This window comes from Oreochromis niloticus, linkage group LG1 (assembly GCF_001858045.2).
Source record: "Oreochromis niloticus isolate F11D_XX linkage group LG1, O_niloticus_UMD_NMBU, whole genome shotgun sequence".
Classification (NCBI taxonomy): domain Eukaryota; kingdom Metazoa; phylum Chordata; class Actinopteri; order Cichliformes; family Cichlidae; genus Oreochromis; species Oreochromis niloticus.
In genome coordinates this window covers 25,729,335-25,752,587 of record NC_031965.2, presented here as the reverse complement: position 1 = coordinate 25,752,587, position 23,253 = coordinate 25,729,335, and the positions used below count along the sequence as shown (strand labels likewise).

At 40.5% G+C, this 23,253-nt stretch overlaps 1 protein-coding gene across 2 annotated transcripts; it reads right to left on the bottom strand.

Annotated features, from left to right (window-relative positions):
* Positions 1 to 1,583: 1,583 nt before the first annotated feature.
* cenpf (centromere protein F) lies at positions 1,584 to 23,075 on the bottom strand. Of its 2 annotated transcripts, none has more exons than XM_005458946.4 (38): positions 22,948 to 23,075; positions 21,852 to 22,025; positions 21,585 to 21,710; positions 21,155 to 21,225; positions 20,918 to 21,054; positions 20,516 to 20,607; positions 20,162 to 20,435; positions 19,857 to 20,059; positions 19,644 to 19,769; positions 19,411 to 19,539; positions 18,943 to 19,065; positions 18,693 to 18,828; positions 18,466 to 18,595; positions 18,095 to 18,374; positions 17,665 to 17,871; positions 17,056 to 17,264; positions 16,442 to 16,571; positions 15,664 to 15,942; positions 14,949 to 15,536; positions 14,626 to 14,799; positions 13,605 to 14,509; positions 11,649 to 11,845; positions 11,427 to 11,553; positions 11,200 to 11,338; positions 10,912 to 11,023; positions 10,461 to 10,714; positions 10,274 to 10,382; positions 9,905 to 10,110; positions 9,417 to 9,635; positions 8,937 to 9,080; positions 8,602 to 8,791; positions 8,402 to 8,499; positions 8,273 to 8,314; positions 7,006 to 8,133; positions 5,246 to 5,375; positions 4,038 to 4,742; positions 3,719 to 3,828; positions 1,584 to 2,415 (listed from the first exon to the last, which is right to left on the bottom strand). In XM_005458946.4, the coding sequence occupies exons 2-38, from the start codon at positions 22,011 to 22,013 to the stop codon at positions 2,293 to 2,295; spliced, it is 8,514 nt and encodes a 2,837-aa protein (XP_005459003.1). In that variant the 5' UTR covers positions 22,014 to 22,025; positions 22,948 to 23,075; the 3' UTR covers positions 1,584 to 2,292. The 2 variants fall into 2 exon arrangements, with proteins under 2 accessions (XP_005459003.1, XP_005459004.1); XM_005458947.4 differs by having other exon boundaries at positions 21,852 to 22,021; positions 22,948 to 23,055.
* Positions 23,076 to 23,253: the final 178 nt, after the last annotated feature.

Here is a 23,253-nt window from a genome sequence, read left to right as displayed (position 1 = left end):
CCAGTCCTGCAGCCAGAGCCTGAACTTCACCAGGTAACAAAGGCAATGATTACTTGTAGCAATTGGTTGGTTCAAAAATTCCTGAACATTTTTGCAATTGTTGTCTTGGTGTTATGAAATCAATGTGATAATAAAGGAGAGGTTTAGGCTGTGAAACTACATGCATAATGAAACACAGAATGACCAAATTTCACAGAGCTGACTGGCAGAAGGTTTGTTCCCCAGAAGACTTCTTCCAATCATAACTATCATGGCCATTAAAAAAGGAAAGCAGGTTTAAAGCACTCCCCTGTTTGGTTAATTTTTCAGAACTGGAAGCTATGTCCATCTTCTGTACTGTCTGTGGTCTAAATTTGCAGCACACTTTGGCTGGTCATGATCCAATTCTACCCTGGTAAATAGTATTCGGTATATTTGTGGCTGAAATCAGAAGTCACCTGAACACTGCAGACGCCGTAGAAGCCACGATATCGTGATCATTGCCAAACTTCTTAATTCATAATTTTATTAGGGGGTTATATTGGTTGAGTCTGATTATTGGGGGGTCATAACCCCCCTAACCCCCCTCGAAATTACGCCCCTGAAGGCATACCATGAGGATCCTGGTCTCAAAGTGATTTCTAGACTGTACAAGGGTCTACAAGAGGCTAAGAATTTGAATACAATCTACATTAAACAAAAATGGGAAAGAGAAACAAATATGGTAATCTCAAATGACACTTGGTATCAGCAATGTGCTTCTCAGTGGAGAATCTCTAACTCTAATATATGGAGATGTTTTGGCTGGAATAGTCTTTGTATGTTTTTTATTACACCTGCACAACATAAGTAAACATAATTCTAACTCCTCCAGCTGCTGGAGAAACTGTGGGGCCCAAGGAGTAAAGCACCCCCACTTGTTTTGGTCCTGTCCATTGATAAACACCTTTTGGGTTTCGATTCACTCTGTTACAGACTATTCTCAGTATGCAACTTCCCTTTAACTGGGATGAACTATTGTTTGGATATTTATACTCAGTAAATGTGGATAAAGTGACCAAGCTGTTATATGGCATTTTGATTCTGGCTGCCCGAAAGACTATCACTAAGAAATGGCTAAGTGTTAAAATTCCATCACTAAATGACTGGCATGAGGCTGTGTATGGGTTGTTTAAAATAGAAAACATTTCATTCTCTAACAGATTTCAATATGACACATTTGATAGGATTTGGGATAAATGGAAACATCTTTTCAAGGTGACCCGAATTTGTTTGAACCTCTGTAATCCTGTACATGTTAAATGGTTGGTACACCCGTTTGCTTACTTTTGTTTATTTTTGTTCATACAGGTTGTTTTATTTGATGTTCCTTATTTTAAAAAAAATATATATATTTTTGTCTTTGGTGTATTCAAAATTATTATTATTTTTTTTTTAAGTGAGGGGCATCCTGCACTGACTGGTATTCTTCACAATCCTGCAGACCTACATTGTGACTGGTTCAGGTTCCCCACCCTGTGGTAGCACAGTGTATTGTGTGTACTCTGGTCATGTTACCCTTAACTGATCGAAAAACTGCTGCAACATTCATGAGATCACACAAGTCAAGCAGTAAAAATGATTTAATAAAAAAGCCATTATGCATTACTAACTATTTACACTGGTCAATAAGACCTAAGTCTAAAAAACAGAAACAAAGATTATTAAGCAAGAAAAGGAGTCAAAAACCTGTTTTCATATTTGTTCTAATTTTGGAATAGAAAATCTAGAAAATCTTAGCTGCCACTGGCATTCAGCTTTTTACAAGACAGATCAATGAAACATATGCATTTACTATAGATGTAGCATTTAGAATAATAACAGACATAAAACAATATTTATCTACAACCATAAAGAACAGTACAAAAGAAAATAAGTAGGTTCTACGAGAAAACTGTTAGGAAGATAAAAAAGGGAAGAAGATATGACAGGAATAAACATTTCTACAAAGACAATCAGTGCATGTGTACATATTAAACTGCCTCGACACCTTACTGGAGTTAGTGCTTTGTTTTCTTGAGCAACCTGAAGAGAACAACACCTAGAGGGTAATTTAATGTTATAAAGTTCTGGCAGAAAAACATTTCCCAGCAAATGCGACTCACAGCCCCGCAAACCCAAAAAGAAAAGTGCATTTTAGGAAGGAGTATACTTTTAAAATAAGCGTGTCTTTAAAGATCCGTGTACCTTTACAAACATGGATCGTTAACATTTTGTGACGTACATGTGTGTGTTTCTAAGTGGAAGGCTGTGTGCGTGCAAGTCCAGGCTGATCTACTGAACGTGACAGTTGTCTCCTTGCTGTGTTTGTTCTCTTAGTTGTTTTTCTGGTGTCTTGTTGGCAGTGTCTGTTGCCATAGCAGCAGAGGGACTCTGCAGAGGTATGGGCCCCAAACCCTGAGGGGGAAAAAAAAAAGTAGATAACAGATGAAAGAGTGAATAAGTGAATCAGAAAGTAGGATTTATGCTGCAGGACGATTCCATGAAAAACAAGCGAGTGCCTCCCATTTGTATGTTAAAAGTGATTAGACTGAAAATTATTGACAGAGAAGGAATCAAAGTTAGAAGGCACAGGGATCAAAACGTAAAGGAGACTTTTATATGTTATAACTTATTTTGAGCAGCCACCTATCCCAATGGTGGCATCACCATATGGAGAAGTACTTTTAACCGCAAAAGCACTTTTTAGAAGTTCTGACTTATTACAATGCATGCTTCTATTACTGTGTCGCTGACATAAAACAGGTGCAGATTTGTTTAAAACTATGATATTGCCCACGATACTAACAGATATAACAGTGGTTATAGTAGAAATTGTGCTATAATGAAAATGTGTTTTCAAATGGTTACTCTTTGAATGGGTGTAAAATTGATTTGGTTCCATTTTTTAAAAGAGCTTGAAAATGTTTTTCAGTTATGAGCCGAAAGTACTGGAAAAAAAAATTATCTGAATAAAAAAAAGCACCAAATGTCATCCCAATCCTTCAAGGGGCTATAACTGAAGGTAAAATTTGACATGGCCTCATTAAACATACCAAATATATTAAGGGTGGGAACTTAATTCAGATTCAGTTGATTTCATATGGTATGACCCTTGAGTCACACTTCAGTTACTCTGATACTGTGGTGTACAGCAGAGGTTCAGTAAAGCAGGGGAAATCCTTTTGTTTTTAACAATTTGACCTGAAATCTTTACAGTCTTTTAATCGCCTGCTGCTTCACTGACCTGACCTGACGTGACAACAACTTGTAGGGGACGAGGGGGGCCGGACATTGTGTGGACATATTAGGGGCCACTGCAACCTAAATTATACACATAGTGACCCTTGGTGGAAGATTCTTGTTTCTCCCACTCTGACCTCCCTGTCCACTTTCTTGGATGCCAATGATGTCAGTAGAAATGATACACCAAGTTTAAATTAGCTTTTTTTAAAAGTCCATCATTACATTTTGTTCTTTATTAACTGTGACATCCACACTGAACCTAAAAGTTCGGCTGATGTCCGACAACTAGAGGTTCTTACAGCTCCTCACAGATAATAAGCTGCAGTGCCGAACACTTTTCACATGATTTATCACATTATTCAACTTCGCCCATTGAGAGTATGGCTTGTGAAACTAGCTAAAGGAAACAAGTAGCAAAAACAGAGCACCGCGCTGCGTCTGTAAAAAAACATAGATAAATTCCTGCATTACTCACCTTGCCATCAGATGCAGTTTGTTTGGCAGCCAGTCGAGGGCTGCAGCGCCTCACTGTGGTTCTCCTGATGATGAAAGGACTGGCCTCCCCCAGAGGAATATCAGCAAACCCTAAGGAACAAATAATGATTTTATTTCACTGCACAGAGAATAAATGTATGCATGAATATTGATTTTTGTTTCTTTTGTGTAACTGCACCTGTGCTTACTCAGCTAACTGAAAGAGACACACACATGCACACAAACTGATGGTGGTGTATTTAAATATAAGGATAAAGCTGTGGGATCTCTGTAACAAAGCAGAGCAGACGGGCACTAACCTCTCTGTACCAACTCAGGAAGTCCCTCTGGTCTGAACTCTTCATCTTCCTGTTCAGGTCTTGATTTGGGTGTTGTCATGGCGTTGGCTTTGATCCTCTTTGTCACATTGTGTAGGGCCTCCTGAGCGCCGTCTCGATTGCTGATTTCACGGTGACCTCGTTTCCCTGAGCCCGGGGGAGATCTCTGAGTAGACGAAGGAGCCATGTTTTCGGTATTGTCGTCGATTTTTAATTCCTGATGTCTGGTGGAAGACTTCCTCCCTGAACGCTGGCGGCCTTCGGTGCTGCTGGAGTGGCCGTCATTAGCATTTTGGCTAGCACCAATCAGCTCCAGTCGGGTTTTCAGTGCCTCGTTGGTCTTTTCCAGTTTGTGAACCTCAAGCATCAGGCTGCAGTATTTCTCCATGCTCTCATCTGCCTCTTTGCTTTTCTCCTCCAGAAGTTTGTTCACTTCTTCCAAATCAGTCTTCATCTCCTCCAGCTCTTTAACCGTCTCCTCTAACTCCTTTCTCTTTCCATCAAGTGCAGCGCTAAGTTTGTTCACCTCTTGGTCTTTTTCTTGAGACTCCATCAGTCTTTCTTCAGCCTCCGACATCTTCTGCTCCAAGGCTGACTTCAGGTCTTCCACTTCTTTCTTTAGTTTCTCTGCCTCCTTCCTCAGCTGGGTCAGCTCAGTCTGCCCCTCCTCACTGCTCTTCCCTGCCCCTGAAACATAAATGTACACTGTATTCAAAACAAAACACTTCATGGAAATTGTCAGAAAAGAAAATAACATGAAAGTGAAATCTTCATTGTGATAACCTTAACAAATATTAAAAGAAGCTTTAAAACTTGTTGGCATTTAAGTTAATACAAGCAAAAAAAGGCTGTCACTAGCACAGATAATTACACCTTTGAACTACAGCCTACCAACGACAGACTTAAAAACAGATTCAAACAGCCAGAGTTTCATAGGTCATACACTTAAGAAACAATCCATCACCTCATTGACTAATCTGCATATACACACAAAACAGATGAGGCAAAAAGTGTAGAGTTAAATTCAAGCCATTAAACAGGAATAAAAAGGACTGCTATAATAAAATCTAAAACTGTATTTAACTGTAAGGGTTTGATCAATGGAAAGACAACTTTAACCTTTATCTGATTATAAAAGGCTGAACACATAACAGAAAACATAAAGGTAAATCTGTTAAATGGATGCACACCTGAGCCGTTTAACATCATTTCCTTCTCCTGCTCCAGCTGTTTGCAGGTCTTCATCCAAAGACTCATCTTGCTCAGAGCAGAGTCTTTGTCTTTAGTCAGACGAGCTGCACGCGATGTTAACTCTGAGACCTGGAGGGGACGGAGAGATTAATGCAAAGAATGCATATGCAGTGTTATCATACAAATGTCAGTTCCATACATTTTCGGCTCATCTTTTTTATACAATACTGGATATTTTAGATTTAAAAAAATGACGTCTGCTGAGTGATTGCAAACCTGTCTGGACAGAGAGTTGTATTTTAGATAGGGGTGGGAATTTAACACGTTAATTGCAATTAATTAATTAAAAAAATAAAATAAAGCGTTAACAAAAATTGATGCATTTAATCACACTTGCATTCCAAGCAAAGGGGAACTTTTGTCAATGCACAATTTCCTGGTATACCAGTTACACTGATACACACAGCTACAAAAATGGAAGAATCAGAAGAAAGTGCATTGCTAGGATTGATTTGAGGCAAATTTCATTTCAAAAGACTACCCGACGGAGGCCTTGATAAAAGCGTGGTTTTGTGCAAACTGTGCAAAAAGAAGTTTGCATACCACCGAAGCACTTCAACCTTATGGTACCATCTTAATGCAAAAGAAGTTGCTGTGGGAGCTGTTAGTGCTACCAGTTCGAGTACCAACAAAAGGTGTTGGCAGCCCAAACTTGATGAAATGACTGGCTTTATGGCCAAAATTAGTAAGTCAACATCGGACAAACATACAAATTCTCTCGCAAAATGGATTGCTCTGGACTGTAGACCGCTATCAGTGGTAAAAGATAGGGAGATAGAAAATGTGTTACAGATTCAGATAAGGAAGCCCTGAGTTTGTACAGAGCAGAATCCACCATCAGCGAGACAGATTGCCCGCTGCAGTGGTGGTCCAGTCGAGCAGGGACCCACCCACAGCTGTCTGTCCTGGCCTGCACGTATTTGATTAGTCCTGCCACTTGTGTCCCATGTGAGAGACTATTCTCACTTGCAGTTAACATAGTAACAAAAAAGAGAGCTGCCTTGAGCTCTGAAAATGTGAACAGGCTAGTTTGTCTAAGTAACTGGCTGAAAGGGACGGACAGTAAATAAGCATATTGTGAGTCCAATAAATTTGTAATTTTTTGCACTAAAATGTTGGAGGATGATCACACTGTTTTAGCCTAATGTACAAAATAATTTTGTCTAAGGTTACTCAGAGTTTAAAGGTAAAGCTGTTCAAATAAGCTTTTATGTTTCTGTGCTATTTTGTTAAGAAGGGAAACTGCACTTTATGTTGAAATTAATATTATTATTTAAAGACAATACCATTTTAAAAATGTACTTAAAATAACACTTCATTTTTAAGTCTGCTAAATTTTGGCCAGGGATATTTTTTTTTCTCAGTTTTGCAGTGAAATGCAGTTTAAATGCTTTTCCCCCCATAAATTAAGAGCTTGAGTTTACAATATTCATGTCCATGTCTATTATTTATTCTGTTTCCCATTAAAACCCTTTAAAATTACAATAACATTTGCGCTTTGGGGCAAATTTTCTTGTGTGATTAAATGTGATTAATTACAAAGCCTCTAATTAATTAGATTAATTTTTTTAATCGAGCCCCACCCCTAATTTTAGAGTGTTTCAACCTCTAAACAAGGAACATAGAGTGAGTACTACCAGCCCTTTTTTCTTCCATTTTATTGTGACCTAAATAAATCTGTGTATTTCTCTCCATATACCTGTTCACTGAGTTGTGAGACGGACACTTTGTGTGTTTCCAGCTCCTTTTCCATAGAGCTCACTGCTGTCTTAAGATGCTCGTGCTCTTCTGCGAGTTTCTCCTTCTCTTGTTCCAGTGAAAGCAGAGCTGAAGACAGGTTCTTTTTCTCTTCTTCCATCAAAGACACAGAAGACTGCAGTTCCTGTTTTTCAGCTTCTATCTTTTGTTTTTCCTCCTCCTCTCTCGCCTTCTCTTGATTTAAGAAAGAGAGCTTTTGCTGCAAGTCGTGCTTCTCTTTATCTAACACGGAGAGACTCGACTGAAGCTCTTCTCTCTCGCTGGCTAACGCACTTCTCTCCTGATCTAATCTCTCCTTTTCTTCTTCTACAGATAACAGAGAGGAGCGCAGCTTATCTCTCTCTTGTTCTAATGATAAAAGAGCTGTGCGCAGTTCTTCTTTTTCCTGTAGAAATCGTCCATTTTCTCCCTCGATCTGTTCTTTCTCTGCTATAAGAGAAGAGACGGATCTTTCCAAGGCCTGCTTCTGATCTCTGTCCTCCTCCTTCTCTTTTTCTAAAACCTCCATCTTGTCCTCAGTAGCTTTTATGAGTGTTTTAAGCTCTTCTATTTCTTCTTCCAGAGCTTCAGTTTGGGTCCTCAGGCTGTTTCTTTCTGTCTCCCACTCCTCTCCATGAGTGCGGAGCCTCTCTGCTTCTGTCTGTGACTCCTGTAGTGAATTCAGCAGATGTTTTTTCTCCTCCTCTAACTGCACCAGGAGAGCCTGCATCCTCTCTTTCTCTGCTTCCTCTTCAGTACTCTTTTGTTCAAGTGAAATTTCTCTTTGCCGAGAGGCTTCCAGCTGTGCTTGAAGGTCATCCAACACTCTAATCTGTCTCTCTGCTTCCCCTTTCATCTCTTTCTCCAGTTCTTCTAATCTGCACTTCTGTCTTTCCTCTTCCTCCTTTCTTTCTGCCTCTGCCTTCTCCAGTCCTCTCTCCAGCTCCTCCTTAGCTGCCTTCAGTTCCTCGATTTCTCTGTTTTTTATTTCCAGCTGTCTCTCCATGTGTTCTTTCTCAGATCTCAAATTTTCCAGCGTGGTAGAGAGCTCTGAGATTTTTGCACTAAGCTCTTTTTTCTCTTCCTCCACCTGAGCGCCAGAATAAATGAAGCAAGAAAGACAAAGGCAGGAGAAGCAGATTAACAGTCTGTTTGGATTGCAGTCACATTTTATAATTAGAAGAGAAAATCATCACAGATAGAGGGAAAAGGGCTTAATACAAGGTTACCATTCTCCTTTCCTCCTCCAGCTCAGCTTTAGCCATTTCCGTCTGCGGGAGAGCGCAGCAGAATCGGATGTAAGTCAGCATCAGTAAGATACAATCATTATCTTTTTGAATGTTTGTGAGACTGAATACCTGCAGCACTGCTTCTTCTAAACTTTGCTCTACATCTTCCTTCTCTCGCTCCAGGGAATCAATACGATCTTGCAGTGAGTCAGACTTTCTCTGGGCGGCTGCAAGGATACAGTCACATTTAGACCAAAACATAACAAAACTCTGGAGGTTATATAATTTACACTTTTCTTTCCATCAGGAACAAAAGTGTTAAGAGTCACCTTTAAGGAGCTCTCCCATCTTCTTTTTCTTCCTCTCATCCGACTCAATGCGGACTTGGAGTTTTTCGATACCAGTTCTCATCTGCTGGACCTCATCTTGGGTGGAATTCAGGCGAGAGGCAATCTCTCCTTTCTCTAATAGAGATGACTCTAAAGACTGGGAAAGGCGAATCACTTCTCCCTCTAAAGCCTGAGGTGGGAATCGGGGGGGGAAAAAAACAAGTGGAGTTATGACCAAATGCTTTGGCTCCTTGAAGCTTTCATAAAAGAACCATGCCCCATTCTCATCACTTCCCACATACAGTGACATACTTCATAATACACTTCCTCCTCACCTTTATCTTTCCAGCCATGGACTCTGTGTTTTGACTGGAGGAACTGTGGTCCTCTTTAATCTGGTTAAGATGGCCGATCAGCTCCTCTCTTTCTCCACAGTGCTGGGAGATTGTCTGCTCAAGCTCTTTAACCTGCTCCACCAGCTTCATATGAAGGAAAATAGATGAAGTTTTAGTAGGAAAAAACAAAACAAAACAAAACAAACAAACAACGCCCCCCTAAACATAAATAATCTGTTTAAAAGAAAAGTAATTTAACTTATCGTACGTTTCATAAGGATCTAGCATAAATCAGACCTGAGAATCTATTCAAAACTACAGGAGAGGAGTTGGTGATCATTGCTTTGATCTGATTCAGCTGGCTAAAAAAAGTCTTGTCACTGTTAGCTGCATCCATATAAGTCAAAAGTCGATGCTTTATGCCCTGGGGCGTAACCACGTCTAACCAGTCTCTCCTTTTGTGGAAATTTCCATGTGTACCTGTTGCCTCTCTGTCTTCAGTTTGTCTGTGCTGCTTTGCAGGGCTTCATACTCCTTCCTTCCTGCTCTGATGTCATCCTCCAGGATGGAAATGAGGTTTCTTGTGTCACAATTATTTTTCTCCAGACTGTGAACTTTCTCCCTCCAGTGGCTCAAGGATTGGCTCAACTCATCTCGCTCTTCGGTGCAAGACACCAGTTCAGATCTCAGCTGAGTTGTCTGCAGATATAAGATTTATAAGTACCTTTGGGTATTCTGCAAGATGAAAGCTTACAACAACAGAAGACAACAAGCTTACAACAGAACATAGACCAAAGCTCAGTAGTTCCCTGCTTTGGTCTACGTTTCTGCACAAGGGGAAACTGAAAGGGATTTGAAAGCGAATCCAGTTTTATTTTATTTTATTTTTTGGTCCCTAAAGGGGTTCACATAAATTTGGCCTTTAAATACACAGTATTGTGTTGTTTTAGCTCGTAGGCTTTGCTCACCTCCGTAATGAGTGTTTCTATCTTTTGCTCCATGCCTGAAAAAATCCTCCTCTGAGTCTCCATCTCATCCTTCAGTCTGGCCCCCTCAGCCTGCATAGTCTCCAGTTCAGACTCCATTCCCAGGATGTGCTGTTCCAGGTTAGCTTTCTCCGAGCGAACCCTCTTAAGCTCGCTCTCTTGCTGAAGAAACTTCTCATCCCATCCACCTAAAGAACCAAGCAAAAACAACCTTTAACCTAATGGTATGACTTTAAATGGAAACTCTCAGGAGTATCTTTACTCCTGAGAGTTTGTTTTAAAAACAGACTGAAAATCTGAAAAAGCAATGCTGTGGTGATTTTTCTAATATAATGCAAGGGAAAAAGATACCTTTGGCCATCTCAAGTCCTTCCAGCATCTCCATAACATCAGTCAGCTGGCACTTAGTGGTTTGTAGCTGTAGAGTTAAAGTTTCCTTCTCCTCGGACAGCTGGGTCAGCTAAATATGAGCACATGGTATTAACATAAAAGAAACACAAAAAAACTGGTTCCATTATTTGACAAATCTTCAGCCTACCTCATCAGAAAGACTTTTCTTTGAATCCAAAGCAATTTTCAGCTGACAGGCTGCACTGTGGGCTTCTTCCTCTGCAGCATGAACTTTCTTCTCCAGGTTTTGAACCTGGACTTCCAGTTCAGACGTCAGCTCCTTTCTCAGTTCCAGGTCAGAGCTCAGCAGGTCGAACTCCGAGCGCAGAGTCTCAAGTTCATTTTCTTGTTTTCTGATCATTTCCTTGTAACGTTCGAGTTCATCATTTACCAGGGATGACTCTGTTGATGGACAGATGTGTCTGAATGCTATTTGAATATTTATATTCAACCTAAGCTAAATAAGCATTTATTATTTTATGCCATAAACAAACAAAAAATGCATTCAAAAAAGGACAAATCTAAATGAAGTATGAGCTCAATGCAAAACAATAAATAATAAATAAACAAAACAGTTTTCAGACATTTGATTTACTCACCACACGATTTCATGTCTCTTTTCTCACTGAAGGAGGAAGGTTGTGGAGACACGTCATAGATTACAGGCTCATCTACAAGAACATCTCTGGAGTTGGAGCTTTCTTCAGAAACCTGTACAAAATAAATAAAAATAATGAAAACATCACTCCATTATGAAACTCGTGTATTCCCAAAGAAATTAACATTTTCCAAACAATCTAATTATACAAATATTAACAAAAATCTCCAGCCAAAGATTAACGATGCACCATCCGTGACTGAAGTCACTGTAATAACTTGGTTTTAACCTGTTCAGGAAGTAGCTGCTCCTCCTCATTCGTCTTTGTTTCCTCTACATCTGCTACAAACGCCTCCCCGCCCTCCTCTGGCTGTTCCTGCGTCACCTCCTGCTCGGTGGCATCCACCTTAAAGACCAGCTTGGCCTCGCTAACATGACAGAGGGGAGGTTAGCTTTGTTTTTCATTGCATACAAACAGTCAACACAAAACAGAAGGCAGCATAAAACTCACTGCACCTGAAAGCATCAGGAAATTCAGTCGGTTCAGACACCATAAGTTCCTCCTCTACTGGAAGGGTCTCCGAACTGGTGCAGAGGCTTGAATTACCTGCTGGTTCTACCTGACTCTCCGCTGCTGCTTCAGCTGGGTAAACCAAACACATAAATATAAATATATGTACTCAAGGAAAGTGGAAATCTGTTTTTTATGAAGGAAAAACAAAACCTTTCCTCACTCACCATCAGTTTCTGCCTCCTCCATGTGGCTGTTTCTGTCTGTTGGGCTCTTAAATTCTGACAGCTGCTGAATGAGGCTGTGCTGCTGGCCCACTTGTTCCAGCAGTGATTCATACTGTTGCTTAAACACACTCAGCTCCTTCTGCAAGCCCGCCAGCTTCTGGTGCAGTTCAGCCTGCTCTGCTGTAAACCGCTCGCCCCTGTGATACAAAATAAAACACACTGTGATTTCAGCCATTATATACAGTCAGGTCCATAAATATTGGGACATCGACACAGTTCTAACATTTTTGGCTCCATACACCACCACAATGGATTCCAAATGAAACGAACGAGATGTGTTTTAACTGCAGACTGTCAGCTTTTATTTGAGGGTATTTACATCCAAATCAGGTGAATGGTGTAGGAATTACAACAGTTTGCATATGTGCCTCCCACTTATTAAGGGACCAAAAGTAATGGGACAGAATAAGAACCATAAATCAAACTTTCATTTTTTAATACTTGGATGCAAATCCTTTGCAGTCAATCAGAGCCTGAAGTCTGGAACAAATAGACATCACCAGACGCTGGGTTTCATCCCTGGTGATACTCTGCCAGGCCTCTACTGCAACCGTCTTCAGTTCCTGCTTATTCTTGGGGCATTTTCCCTTCAGTTTTGTATTCAGCAAGTGAAATGCATGCTCAATCGGATTCAGGTCAGGTGATTGACTTGGCCATTGCAAAACAGTCCACTTCTTTCCCTTCAAAAACTCTTTGGTTGCTTTTGCAGTATGCTTTGGGTCGTTGTCCATCTGCACGGTGAAGCGCCGTCCAAAGAGTTTTGAAGCGTTTGGCTGAATATGAGCAGATATTATTGCCCGAAACACTTCAGAATTCATCGTGCTGCTTTTGTCAGCAGTCACATCATCAAGAAATACAAGAGAACCAGTTCCACTGGCAGCCATACATGCCCACGCCATGACACTTCCAGCACCATGCTTCACTGATGAGGTGGTATGCTTAGGATCATGAGCACTTCCTTTCCTTCTCCATACTCTTCTCTTCCCATCACTCTGGTACGTTGATCTTGGTCTCGTCTGTCCATAGGATGTTGTTCCAGAACTGTGAAGGCTTTTTCAGATGTCGTTTGGCAAACTCTGATGTGGCCTTCCTGTTTTTGGGGCTCACCAGTGGTTTACATCTTGTGGTGAACCCTCTGTATTCACACTGGTGGAGTCTTCTCTTGATTGTTGACTTTGACACACATACACCAACCTCCTGGAGAGTGTTCTTGATCTGGCCAACTGTTGTGAAGGGTGTTTTCTTCACCAGGGAAAGGATTCTTCGGTCATCCACCACAGTTGTTTTCCATGGTCCTCCGGATCTTTTGGTGTTGCTGAGTTTACCGGTGCGTTCCTTCTTTTTGAGAATGTTCCAAACAGTTGTTTTGGCCACGCCTAATGTTTTTGCCATCTCTCTGATGGGTTTGTTTTGTTTCTTCAGCCTAATGATGGCTTGCTTCACTGATAGTGACAGCTCTTTGGATCTCATCTTGGCAGTTAACAGCAACAGGTTCCAAATGCAAACAGCACACTTGAAATGAACTCTGGACCTTTTTTCTGCTCATTGTAATTGGGGTAATGAGGGAATAACATACACCTGGCCATGGAACAGCTGAGAAGCCAATTGTCCCATTACTTTTGGTCCCTTAATAAGTGGGAGGCGCATTTGCAAACTGTTGTAATTCCTACACCGTTCACCTGATTTGGATGTAAATACCCTCAAATAAAAGCTGACAGTCTACAGTTAAAGCACATCTAGTTCGTTTCATTTGGAATCCATTGTGGTGGTGTATGGAGCCAAAAATGTTAGAATTGTGTCAATGTCCCAATATTTATGGACCTGACTGTAGATCGCAGAGCAAACAGTTAAAAAGCTAATACAAACATCAAAGCAGACACAGCCAAATAAACATACTGCTCTTTATTCGTCTCCTCAGTCCTCTCCTCCATCAGCTCAAGCTGCTCTTTCAGTCTCTGGCACTCCTGTTCTGAGGTCAGCAGGGAGTGCTGGATGCACTCGTTCTCCTCTCTGAGAGAAGCAACCTCATCTCCATGCCCCTTTATGAGTTCCTGTAACTGCAGCTTCTTCTCAGTTATTTGGTTCACACTAGACTGTAGTTTGATGTTTTCTTCAGAGAGTTGATTATAGCTCAATTCCAGCTGAACCTTTTCCTCTACTACTTGATTCAAGTTAGTAACCAGGTCATTTTTCTCAGACGTTGATGCATGTAGTTTCTCTGCAAGTTGAACGTTTTCTTCGTTCGTCTTTTTCAGGATATCATCTACCTGGGCTTTTGCTTCAGTGAGCTGACTAAGGGCAGATCCAGCCTCATGTTTCCGAGCAGTTATTTCATTAATCTTGGCTTCTGTTTGCTGCTTTTCCTCAGTTAACCGTTCAATATTAGACTGCAGTTGTTTGTTCTCCTCAGACAGTGCGTCTACAGTGACTTCGAGCCGTTTCTTTTCTGCATTTACGTGCACCATTTCACTTTCGACTTGCTCTTTGTCGTTCATTAGCTGTTTCATAGAAGTCTCAAGGCTGTTTTTCTCCTGGAGAAGCTGATTTAGACTTCTCTCTTTGTCCTGAATGGTTTCCCTGAGAGTTGTCTCCAGCTTTTCGTTGTCTTGTGTCATGTGACTGAGTTTAGCCTCTAATGTAGCAACACTCTCTTCCAGTTCGTGACGTCGGATAGCTTCCTCTTCCAGACGAGTTATTTCACAGGTTCTCTCAAATAACTCCTCCTTAGCTGTGACATACTTTGACTCCAAGAGAGAGTTCTGCGACTGGACCTCATCTAAGCGAGCTTCCAAGACAGAGACCTGAAAATAGAGCCGCTGATTAGTGAAAGCATGCTGATGACAAAGATAGCAGACAACAGCAAAGCAGCAAACACTGTGTGTGAGTGAAGCACTTTTGATAAGAACAATTATCCAACCTGGGCTCTGCCTTCATCCAGCATGGCCTCCATTTCAGACATCTGGGTCTGGTTCTGAGCAAGCATGGCCTCCAGTGACTCTATAGTTCCTTTAAGCTGCTCCACCTGACTGTCAAAGGAGGTCATGGCTGTCTCGTTGTCCTCCAAGTCCATCTGGAGCATCTCTAGCTGAACCTTAATTGTTTAGAGGGGGATAATTAATAACTCAGAACATGCAAGTAAAAGATTTGCTACACTATTGAACAGTACACTTTCTTTGTGTCTAAGAATATTGTAGACATGTAATAAACAAGAACATAAACAGGAACACATTTGGAACCAACCTTGATTTTATTCATGGCGACTACCTTCTCCTTCAGGAGTTCTGAGGTTTTGGTCTGTTCTGCCTCAGCTTTATTCAGCTTTTCCTTCAGACCCTTTATGGTGTTGTCTCTCTCTTCCAAGCCGCGTGACGCTGCAGACAGAGTCGCCTTCATGGTCCGGATCTCCTCCCGACGTGAACTCGACTCTGCTTTAGCAGCACTGACTGATTTCTTTGTGGCTTCGAGCTGTTCGTCAAGGCTCTTCTCTTTTTTGAGGAAGTTTTCAATCTCCAAAGCGTGACGCTCTGACTCTTTACCCATCTTCTCTGTGAGATCTTTTACTTCATTCTCCAATGCAGAGATAAGATTCATCTTCTCGGCCAGAGTGCTCTCCAGGTTAGACTTCATTTCTATAGTGGAGGAGTGATTCTTCTCAAGAGCTTCTAGTGACTTTTTAAGGTCAGCGTTAGACTGAGTGGCTACATCCAGTTCATTCTTCAAGACTGGAAGCTTCTCCGCTGCATCTTTGTTCACATCCACCTTTTCTTCTAAGGATGAAATCTGCTCCAGGAGGCTGTTGATCTTCTCTGTCTGACTGTGCTGAATGATCTTAATTAAAAAGAAGGTTTCATTTATATTTGGTAAGAAAAAATAGGCAAGTAAATAAATTAAATATAAACATAATTAAAATATCCATAACTAACCAGAAAACAAAGCAAAGATTTTTAGATTTTACCTCTGCTTCTTTCTTCAAATCTTGAATTGCATTTTCCAGCTCGGCTTTTTGTTTCTCCACAGATGATATCTGAACTTCAGCTTCTCTGAGCTGCTTCTCCTTCTCCTCTGTTTGTTTTCTCTGATCACTGAGGTCCATTTCTAATTGTTTGAGTTCTTCTGATTTTTTCTCGTACATCCGAGTTTGTTCCTCTTCCCGCTCTGTCATTGCCTTAATTTGTTTCTGCAGCTCTGCTCCCAGTTGCTCCTGGACCTTCAGCAACTGCTCTAAGGAACTGATCTAAGAGGAAGAAGAAGAGGAGGACAATTAATTTAAAAAAGCAGTAACAACACAATTACACCAAATGCTCAGCAAACAGTTGTTTTTATTGTGATTAAATGTACTACTAGATGTAGGAAAGCAAAAACTGCTTAATATCTTAATATATGCAGAAATATATCATAGCATCACCTAAAGCCTCATAACTGGATTTCATGCAACTACTTCCTGTCCATACAGTGAATACAGACACCAGTTGGATGGTGGTTTGAGTTCAGGCCTGTTGATATGGCAAAGTGTCCTTTCCAAAGTGACAAGATAAAAATAACCCAAAAAGCAACCAAAGGCAGACTAGCACAGGTCAGTAAATTAGATTTTACTCTAGAGAAGTCTTATTTTCCTGTTTAATTCTCCCACATTTTTCAGTTTCCCAACTTTATTCACTTATTGAAGTAACAGTTTGAGAATAAATAGAAGTCTCTTAAAAAAAAGCTTCCACTGCAGTTTAAGTAAAGCAGACCTGGTTTTTGGTGAGCAGCAGCTCCTGCTGGGCCTCCTCTAACTGCAGCTTGATGTGCTCAGTCTCCTCAGCCTTTGCTGAAACACTTTCTTCACACTGCTTTAGGAGGGCTGCCTTCTCCTCTGCCAACCTAAGTGAAATTACAAATCAAAGACAGAGGATAGACATTAAAACCAAAGCTCAGCTGATATTATCAGCAGTTACTGGACATTCCATATGGAATGGGCGTTAATGATCTCTGATATAAACAACATTCATATGTTGTTGATTCAGGACATAATGCTGAAAAATATGCAGGTAGATAGTATCAACACAGCTTGTCCAGAAAAGCAGCTCTGACTCAGTGTTTTGCACTCTGAGCACATGTAGCATGGTACATATCACAGCTGAGCAGATGGAAGATATGAGTCAAACTGTGTTTTCATGTCTTCATGCAACTTGCTTCTAAAAACAGTGTTGGAAAGTTAATATGCCACAACGTACATTGCTCTCTTTCTCACAGTGTTTTCTTCTATCTTATACCAAAACTAGGACAGGACAGAATGTGTCAGTCCATAGCTCTACCTTATTTCAATTAGAATAGTTTTTAACAATATTGTACGAAAAACTCCCACCTGGCATTTTGCTCCTCCTGCTGTGCAATTGTCTGAGCAAGGCTTTCCCTCAGCTGGCTGATCTCAGCCCTTCCCAGCTCTACCAGCTGCTCTTTGGAGCTGACCAGATCACAGGTTGCCTTGTGCTCATCCTGCAGGTCAGTGTTCATCCTCTCAGCGAGTTCAGCTCGAGTGATTTCCTTCTGCAAACGCAACTCCAGATCTTTGACCTAGTTAAGTTATTTAAAAAAATGAAATCATATTAAGAAAGAGAGATTCAGCAAGTGCTGACAATGGATTTTACTAGTTTATATACTCCTTTATATATTAAAAAAAACTTTATGGGTTTGCTGTGTTGTTACCAGAACGAAAATATTAATGAAGTACGGTGCAACTCGGCAATGCATAGCACATCAGTGAATTACAAAAGAGAGGGAGATACGCTATATTTTTGTTTTACCACATTCAAAATTTCACTTTCTTATAGAACATTTCTCGTAAAAATGGGGCCTAAGAAGCAGCTTTCATTAGTGGTCGGATGTTTGTCCATGATTTATTCCAATAATGGTTGCTAATGAAATTCAAAGGAATATTTTAAAGACTATAAAAAAATAAATAACTATAAGTCACCTGTGCTTCAAGCTGAGCCACCTGCACTCCTATGTTCTCCAAGTCTTTAGCGTGTTTCTGTCCAGCCTCAGAGAACTGAGACTGAAGCTCCTTGTACTGATGCGCCTTCTCCTCCAGATCTGTGCACTTGTTGAGGAGTTCTCCCTTCAGGGAATCAATGTGAGCAGACAGACTGGCCTTTTCTCCCTCTACACATGTGAGCTTCTTCTGCAGTAATGAAAGAAAATGTATTCAGGGTGAGGAATAATCTACTTAAAGGCTGCTGCTACTGTTGCTGCTTAGATTTTGTACTGTGGTTATTCTTGACACTAACTAAAAGGTAATTAAAGCTATTAATCAGAATATCAGCAAAAAACATAATTCTGACACCAGGCAATCAAATTTTCTACTTTTCAGTTTAAACAAGAGTCTAGAAACCACTGCTCCTTACCTGAAGTTCATCATTAGCCTCGTTCAGTGAGCCCAGACTGCTCTCCAAGCTGGTAATTTTGTCTGTGAGCTCCTTTTGTACTGCTTCAGTTTCATTAATTAAGGTCTCCTTCTCATTCTTCCAGTCCAGCAGAGCTTGATGTTCTCGTTTCAGTTCCTTACATTCATTCTGACTCGCAGAGAAGTTGGATTTCAACTCTTGGCTCTCCTTCTCTAGCACCGTCACCCTGTTGCTCAGCCTCTCTGACTCTTGTTTCTGCTTCTGGAGTTCATTCTGAGATCTACAGTGAAATTAAATATTTACAGTGATTAATAACACAATTTATTATTCCTACTCCACAATGCTGATTATGAAAATGAAATTATGATTACCTGTCATTTCTGGTCTCTGCATCAGAAAGTGTTTTCTTGAAGTTTTCTTGTTCACGTGCTGAAGTCTGAGTCTGCTGCTCCAGTTTACACTGAAGTTTCTTCAGCTCCTCCACCTGCCCTTCAGATTTAGCTAAAGACCCAAAAGACAAATCAGTTTAAGATTAAAATAACCTCAGATTAATTCTCAGGACTAACCGCTACTTCTGACATTCCTAAAACGAATTTACCTTTGAGATCATCTAGCAGTCCCTGGGTACGTTTGAGGCTCTGGTCTGAACTCTTCTTCTCTTCTTCCAGCTGAGAGAGGCGCCTGTTGCTCTGGTCCAACTGGACGGTCATACTGTTCTTCTCTTTCTGCAGCTCCTGGAGGGATGAAGAAATGAGTGGATAACATGAATCCACGGGCTACAATGATCAGAAGTGCATTAAAAGCAGAACTGCAAATTCACAATTACAGCAAACACATTTTCAGCCCACCTCCATTTTCTTGCGGAGGTCCTGCTCTTTGGTCTGGCAGGCCTGAAGGCTTTGTTCTGACCTCAGCAGCTTCTGTTTCTGCTCCTCCATCTCCTTCTCCATCTGCTTCTTCTGGAAGCACATCTAAAAAGGAGCAGTGTGATACAAATTAAGGTCAACGCAATTAAGATACATTAACTACTTCTCCTTTAGGGTTGTGGCTTTCGCTCCTCTCTGAAAGCCTAAACACACTCAGGATGTGGCGAGCTTATTTCAGTACACATCTCTTTTTGTTAAAAACTTTAAATTGAATTAAAGTTGCTTCTTCAGAAGTTCATCAAATGCACGATATTCACAAAGTCAGTGAGTACTAATTTTACACGATTCACGCTTATAAAAAGATTTTAATTAGGTCTTGTCCAACAAAATTACCAAGTAGAAATGCTTTAATCTTTTATCAAATGTGCTAGTGCGATGTTACAAATCTACCTTCTCCATGTCCGCCTGCAGTATGTTGTGGTCTTTTTTGGCCTGTTGGATCTCTTGGGTCAGCTTGGTTCTGGTCTGGTTTAGCTGTTGATCCAAAGCATGATGGGAACTCTGCAGCTGGGCAAGTTCCTATACAAAATATAACAGGTACAAACACAATTCATAAACCAAATTCTAAAAACTTCATTATTAATAAAAATCTTAAAAGACTAAAATATTTCCCACTGTTGTACCTTCTGACTGTCTCTCTCTTGGTCCTTTAGTTTCTGCTCCAGTGCCCGTCTGCAGCTTTCAGCATTGTGCCTCTGACAACTCATCTCCTCAGTGACTTGTTTTAGTTTCTGCTCAAGCGATGAACACTAAAAACAACTCAAAACATTAGACAACTCTGCTAGTGATTAACTTGTGCTCTTTACTGCTAAGCAGAATAAAATATTGTCGCCCACCTTGGACTCGATCTGCTGGTGTCGGTCTGTGGCCTGACTCAGCTCATGTTTGGTCTTGGCTAGGTCTCTGCCCTGCTCGCTGAGGTCTTTGCGGGTCTGGTTCAGCTGCGTTTGAAGTTCCTGCAGTTTGGACGCTTGGTTACGAATTTCCTTCTCCTGATTGGCTAAGTTCCTCTCTAGTTCTGACACACGGCCACGCAGCTCTGTTAAAGGAACAAAAAAAGAAGAAGAAGTGTAAAGCAAAAGTTACTAAATGCTGAACCCTACCCAACATACTAATTATAAAACACTTTATAACAAAGTACCTTGGTTCAAAGTCTTTAGTTGCTCCATCTGTTGAGAGGATCCACTGGGACTCGGTGCTGCTCTGGAAGAGCTCATCCGCTGGCTGGGTTTGATTGGCGTCTCCTCATGGGCGTCCCAAAGGGATGTCCCTCGCCTCTTTAGAGGTGTTTCCATTATGTCCTGAGACTGGCGGCAATGGGCAGAATCCTGCTGTTGCCATGGGAAAATGGAAGACCCGGCTTGTCGGGCAGCAATGTCCTTGTGGCTTACACTGACTGAAGACTGATTCAACAGCTAGAGAAGATGAGAAATATTAAAACTACTAAGAAATAAATGCTCATAATTATAATAATACATTTATTTATAGCACTTACTTTGACCTGGAAGACTTTGAGTTCACTTTCCAGTCTTTTTCTTTCTTCTACCTCTTGGTTGTATTTCTCCTGCAGCTCCTCTAGTCTATTATCTATAGAAGACACACAATTCAAATCCAAAGTAAACTTATTCAGTCATTTGGAAAACAGTGAATCCTTAACAGATGGAGCTTACAAAAAATGAAGTCTGAATGCAAAAAGTGATTCTATATACATTTTTAGAGACAGAGACACTCTAGAAATAACTGTGATAAGCCTACACATGATCACAGAAATGTATATTAAAAGAAAAGTGAGAAAAGATAAGTCTGTAAATCAGATGTTTACTTGCTTGTAAATAAATAAATAAATAAGAACAGAATGAATTGCAGACTCCCTGCAGATAAAAACACATTTTAATACCATGCTGTCTGTAGGCTGGGATCGATGCTGGTGTCTGAAAACTCTTCTGTGGAGTGGCGTAGGTCTGCAGCTCACAGGAGGATGATGACAGTGAGGAAGAGCCAGCAGGCTGGGAACGATCCAGTTCATTTTTGTGCCTGAGCAGATATAAGGTGCTCATCAAGGTCTTGACAAATCACTGAATTTATCACTCTGAGTCATACAACAGCAAAGAGAGAGACGCATAACTGAACTCACTTCTTGAGCTCCTGTTCGAGTCGTTCAATGGTTTTTCTGCAGGAGTTAAGCTGACCTTCCAGGTAGCTCACCTACGTTTAGGAAGACAATTCAGTTAGACAAAAACACAAGTTGGATATCAGGCTTGTAGAGCTTGTAACTTGAGTAGTATTTAGGCAAATGTGTACTCCCAATTTGAAAAATAAACAATTCCTCTGTAACATAAGTTGTTTGACGTTTTCTCTTCAGATCTAACTTGCACACAAATAGAAAGGGCGGGACACACTAACAGGAAAACACACTTTAATATGAGCGTCTGTAATTACATGTGATGAACAGTGGCTATTAACTAACACCTTTCTGCTTTATTATTGAATACATGTTAATCTAGACCTGAAACTAGGTTTATCCTGCAATGATCAAATGCTTCTTCCTCTCATCAGAAACTGACCTGCTGTTCTTTGACTCCAAGATCATGTACAACCTTTTGCCGAGCTTTCTCTAGAGAGTCGCATGACTCTACTAAAGACTGGTTTTCTCTCTTCAAAGCAGACGTCTCTGTACGTTCACTGTCCACCTGGAGAAATAAACTCATATGAGTAGGAGAAGTATTTATCAAGCTTATTTAAAATGTTTTGATTGGGTATCTGTTCAGATAGATGTGTCAGTTTATTTCTCAAAAAACACATTTCTTCAAGCACTTGTGATAAATGTTGACCTTTTGCTTTTGTTTTTGGAGTGCAGCTTCTAAGGAGTCCAGCTGAAACTGCTTTTGTGTCTTCTCCTTCTTCATTTTATCCAGCTGGACTTCCATCTCCTGGATCTTCTGCAGGGCTTTCCCCGGAAGTCCATCCTTCCACTCCTCCACCGCCCAGCTCATGGTTTAACCTTACTAAAACATACATCCATTTATATAAAAGTAATGAGGTGATGACAAGCTGATAAATATATCTACTTCAAAATTTAAAAACATTTTTAGGGAATCAAGGACTGATACTGGCCTAGCTGACTGACCTATAAGCAAATAATAATATTTACTGGCAGCCAATGATCAGTTATGTCAAAACAGGCAACATATGTTTCCTAATTAATATTTATCTTCCTTCGGTACATATAACAATAATAGCAATATACAGAGGAAAAAAAGCATCAGTTTAGACACGAAAAAGGCTAAATGTCCATTTTAAACATTGGTAGTGCCACAGAAATTCACACCATGCTTTGTTATGCAGACATTATGAAACGTTTTTGTCTTCGGTGTGAACAGACAGTTCACATGAGGCCAATGTCCCTTCAAAGCTGTGTCTTCTATCAACCCTGACAGTTTATTTACGGATCATTAAACGCAACTAAGTGTAGCTATAACTACATATAGTTAACCTCAGATTTTATAACAAGAAATGAGTATTAATAGTTATACCGATGGAAAGAAAATTACAGCCCATCATCTGACCTGAGCAGGTTTTAGTTTAATATTAAAGATTAGCTAGAAGCTACTTTACCGAGTTAACGTAGTAAATGATCCCCAATTAAATTACTGAATACAACCACAAAACACGTATTTGAAGCCAATTTATTTAAAAGCTGGATGACCAAAATATAGCTTACAGTTTCTGTTTAACGTTAGCTTTCTGAAGAGCATGCTCTCAGCAAATATGACATCGATATATATATTTTAATTTAAATCGTAAATTACCCAGACAGGGGCTAAAGATTAGTGAATATTCTATATTAAACAGTATAGTATATTAGACAGTTAACTCGAAGTTGAAATAAACCACATAGCAGTAACAACTCAGGCTGGCTGCACTTACTTTGGGCGCGATGCTCCTTTATCAAATTCTCCTACTGTTTGGGTCGCTCTCGTTGAAAAATTCAAAATTCAACAGAGGAAACAGCAAGCCGCGAAGCTCCATGTCCATTGGCTATCTGTTATGTCGTCAGCTGCACCACGAACGCGGATTGGTTCGGTACTCTTTGTGTCCACAGCGACACCAAGTGGTAGGAGTTTATAAGTACTCGCTAAGCGCACGTCCCACTCGTGTCTGAAATGCGCCTCTTAGCATGAAACACTGCGGGGTCTTTTTTGTTTTTGTTTTTACTTCTGTGTAGAAATTTGC

Coding starts and splice junctions, on each gene's coding strand:
- cenpf (XM_005458946.4), bottom strand. CDS start 22,013: ATGAGCTGGGCGGTGGAGGAGTGGAAGGATGGACTTCCGGGGAAAGCC. Junction 21,226..21,584: donor TTGGAGTCAAAGAACAGCAG/GTCAGTTTCTGA, acceptor TCCTAAACGTAG/GTGAGCTACCTGGAAGGTCA. Junction 8,134..8,272: donor TGGAGGAGGAAAGGAGAATG/GTAACCTTGTAT, acceptor TCTGGCGCTCAG/GTGGAGGAAGAGAAAAAAGA.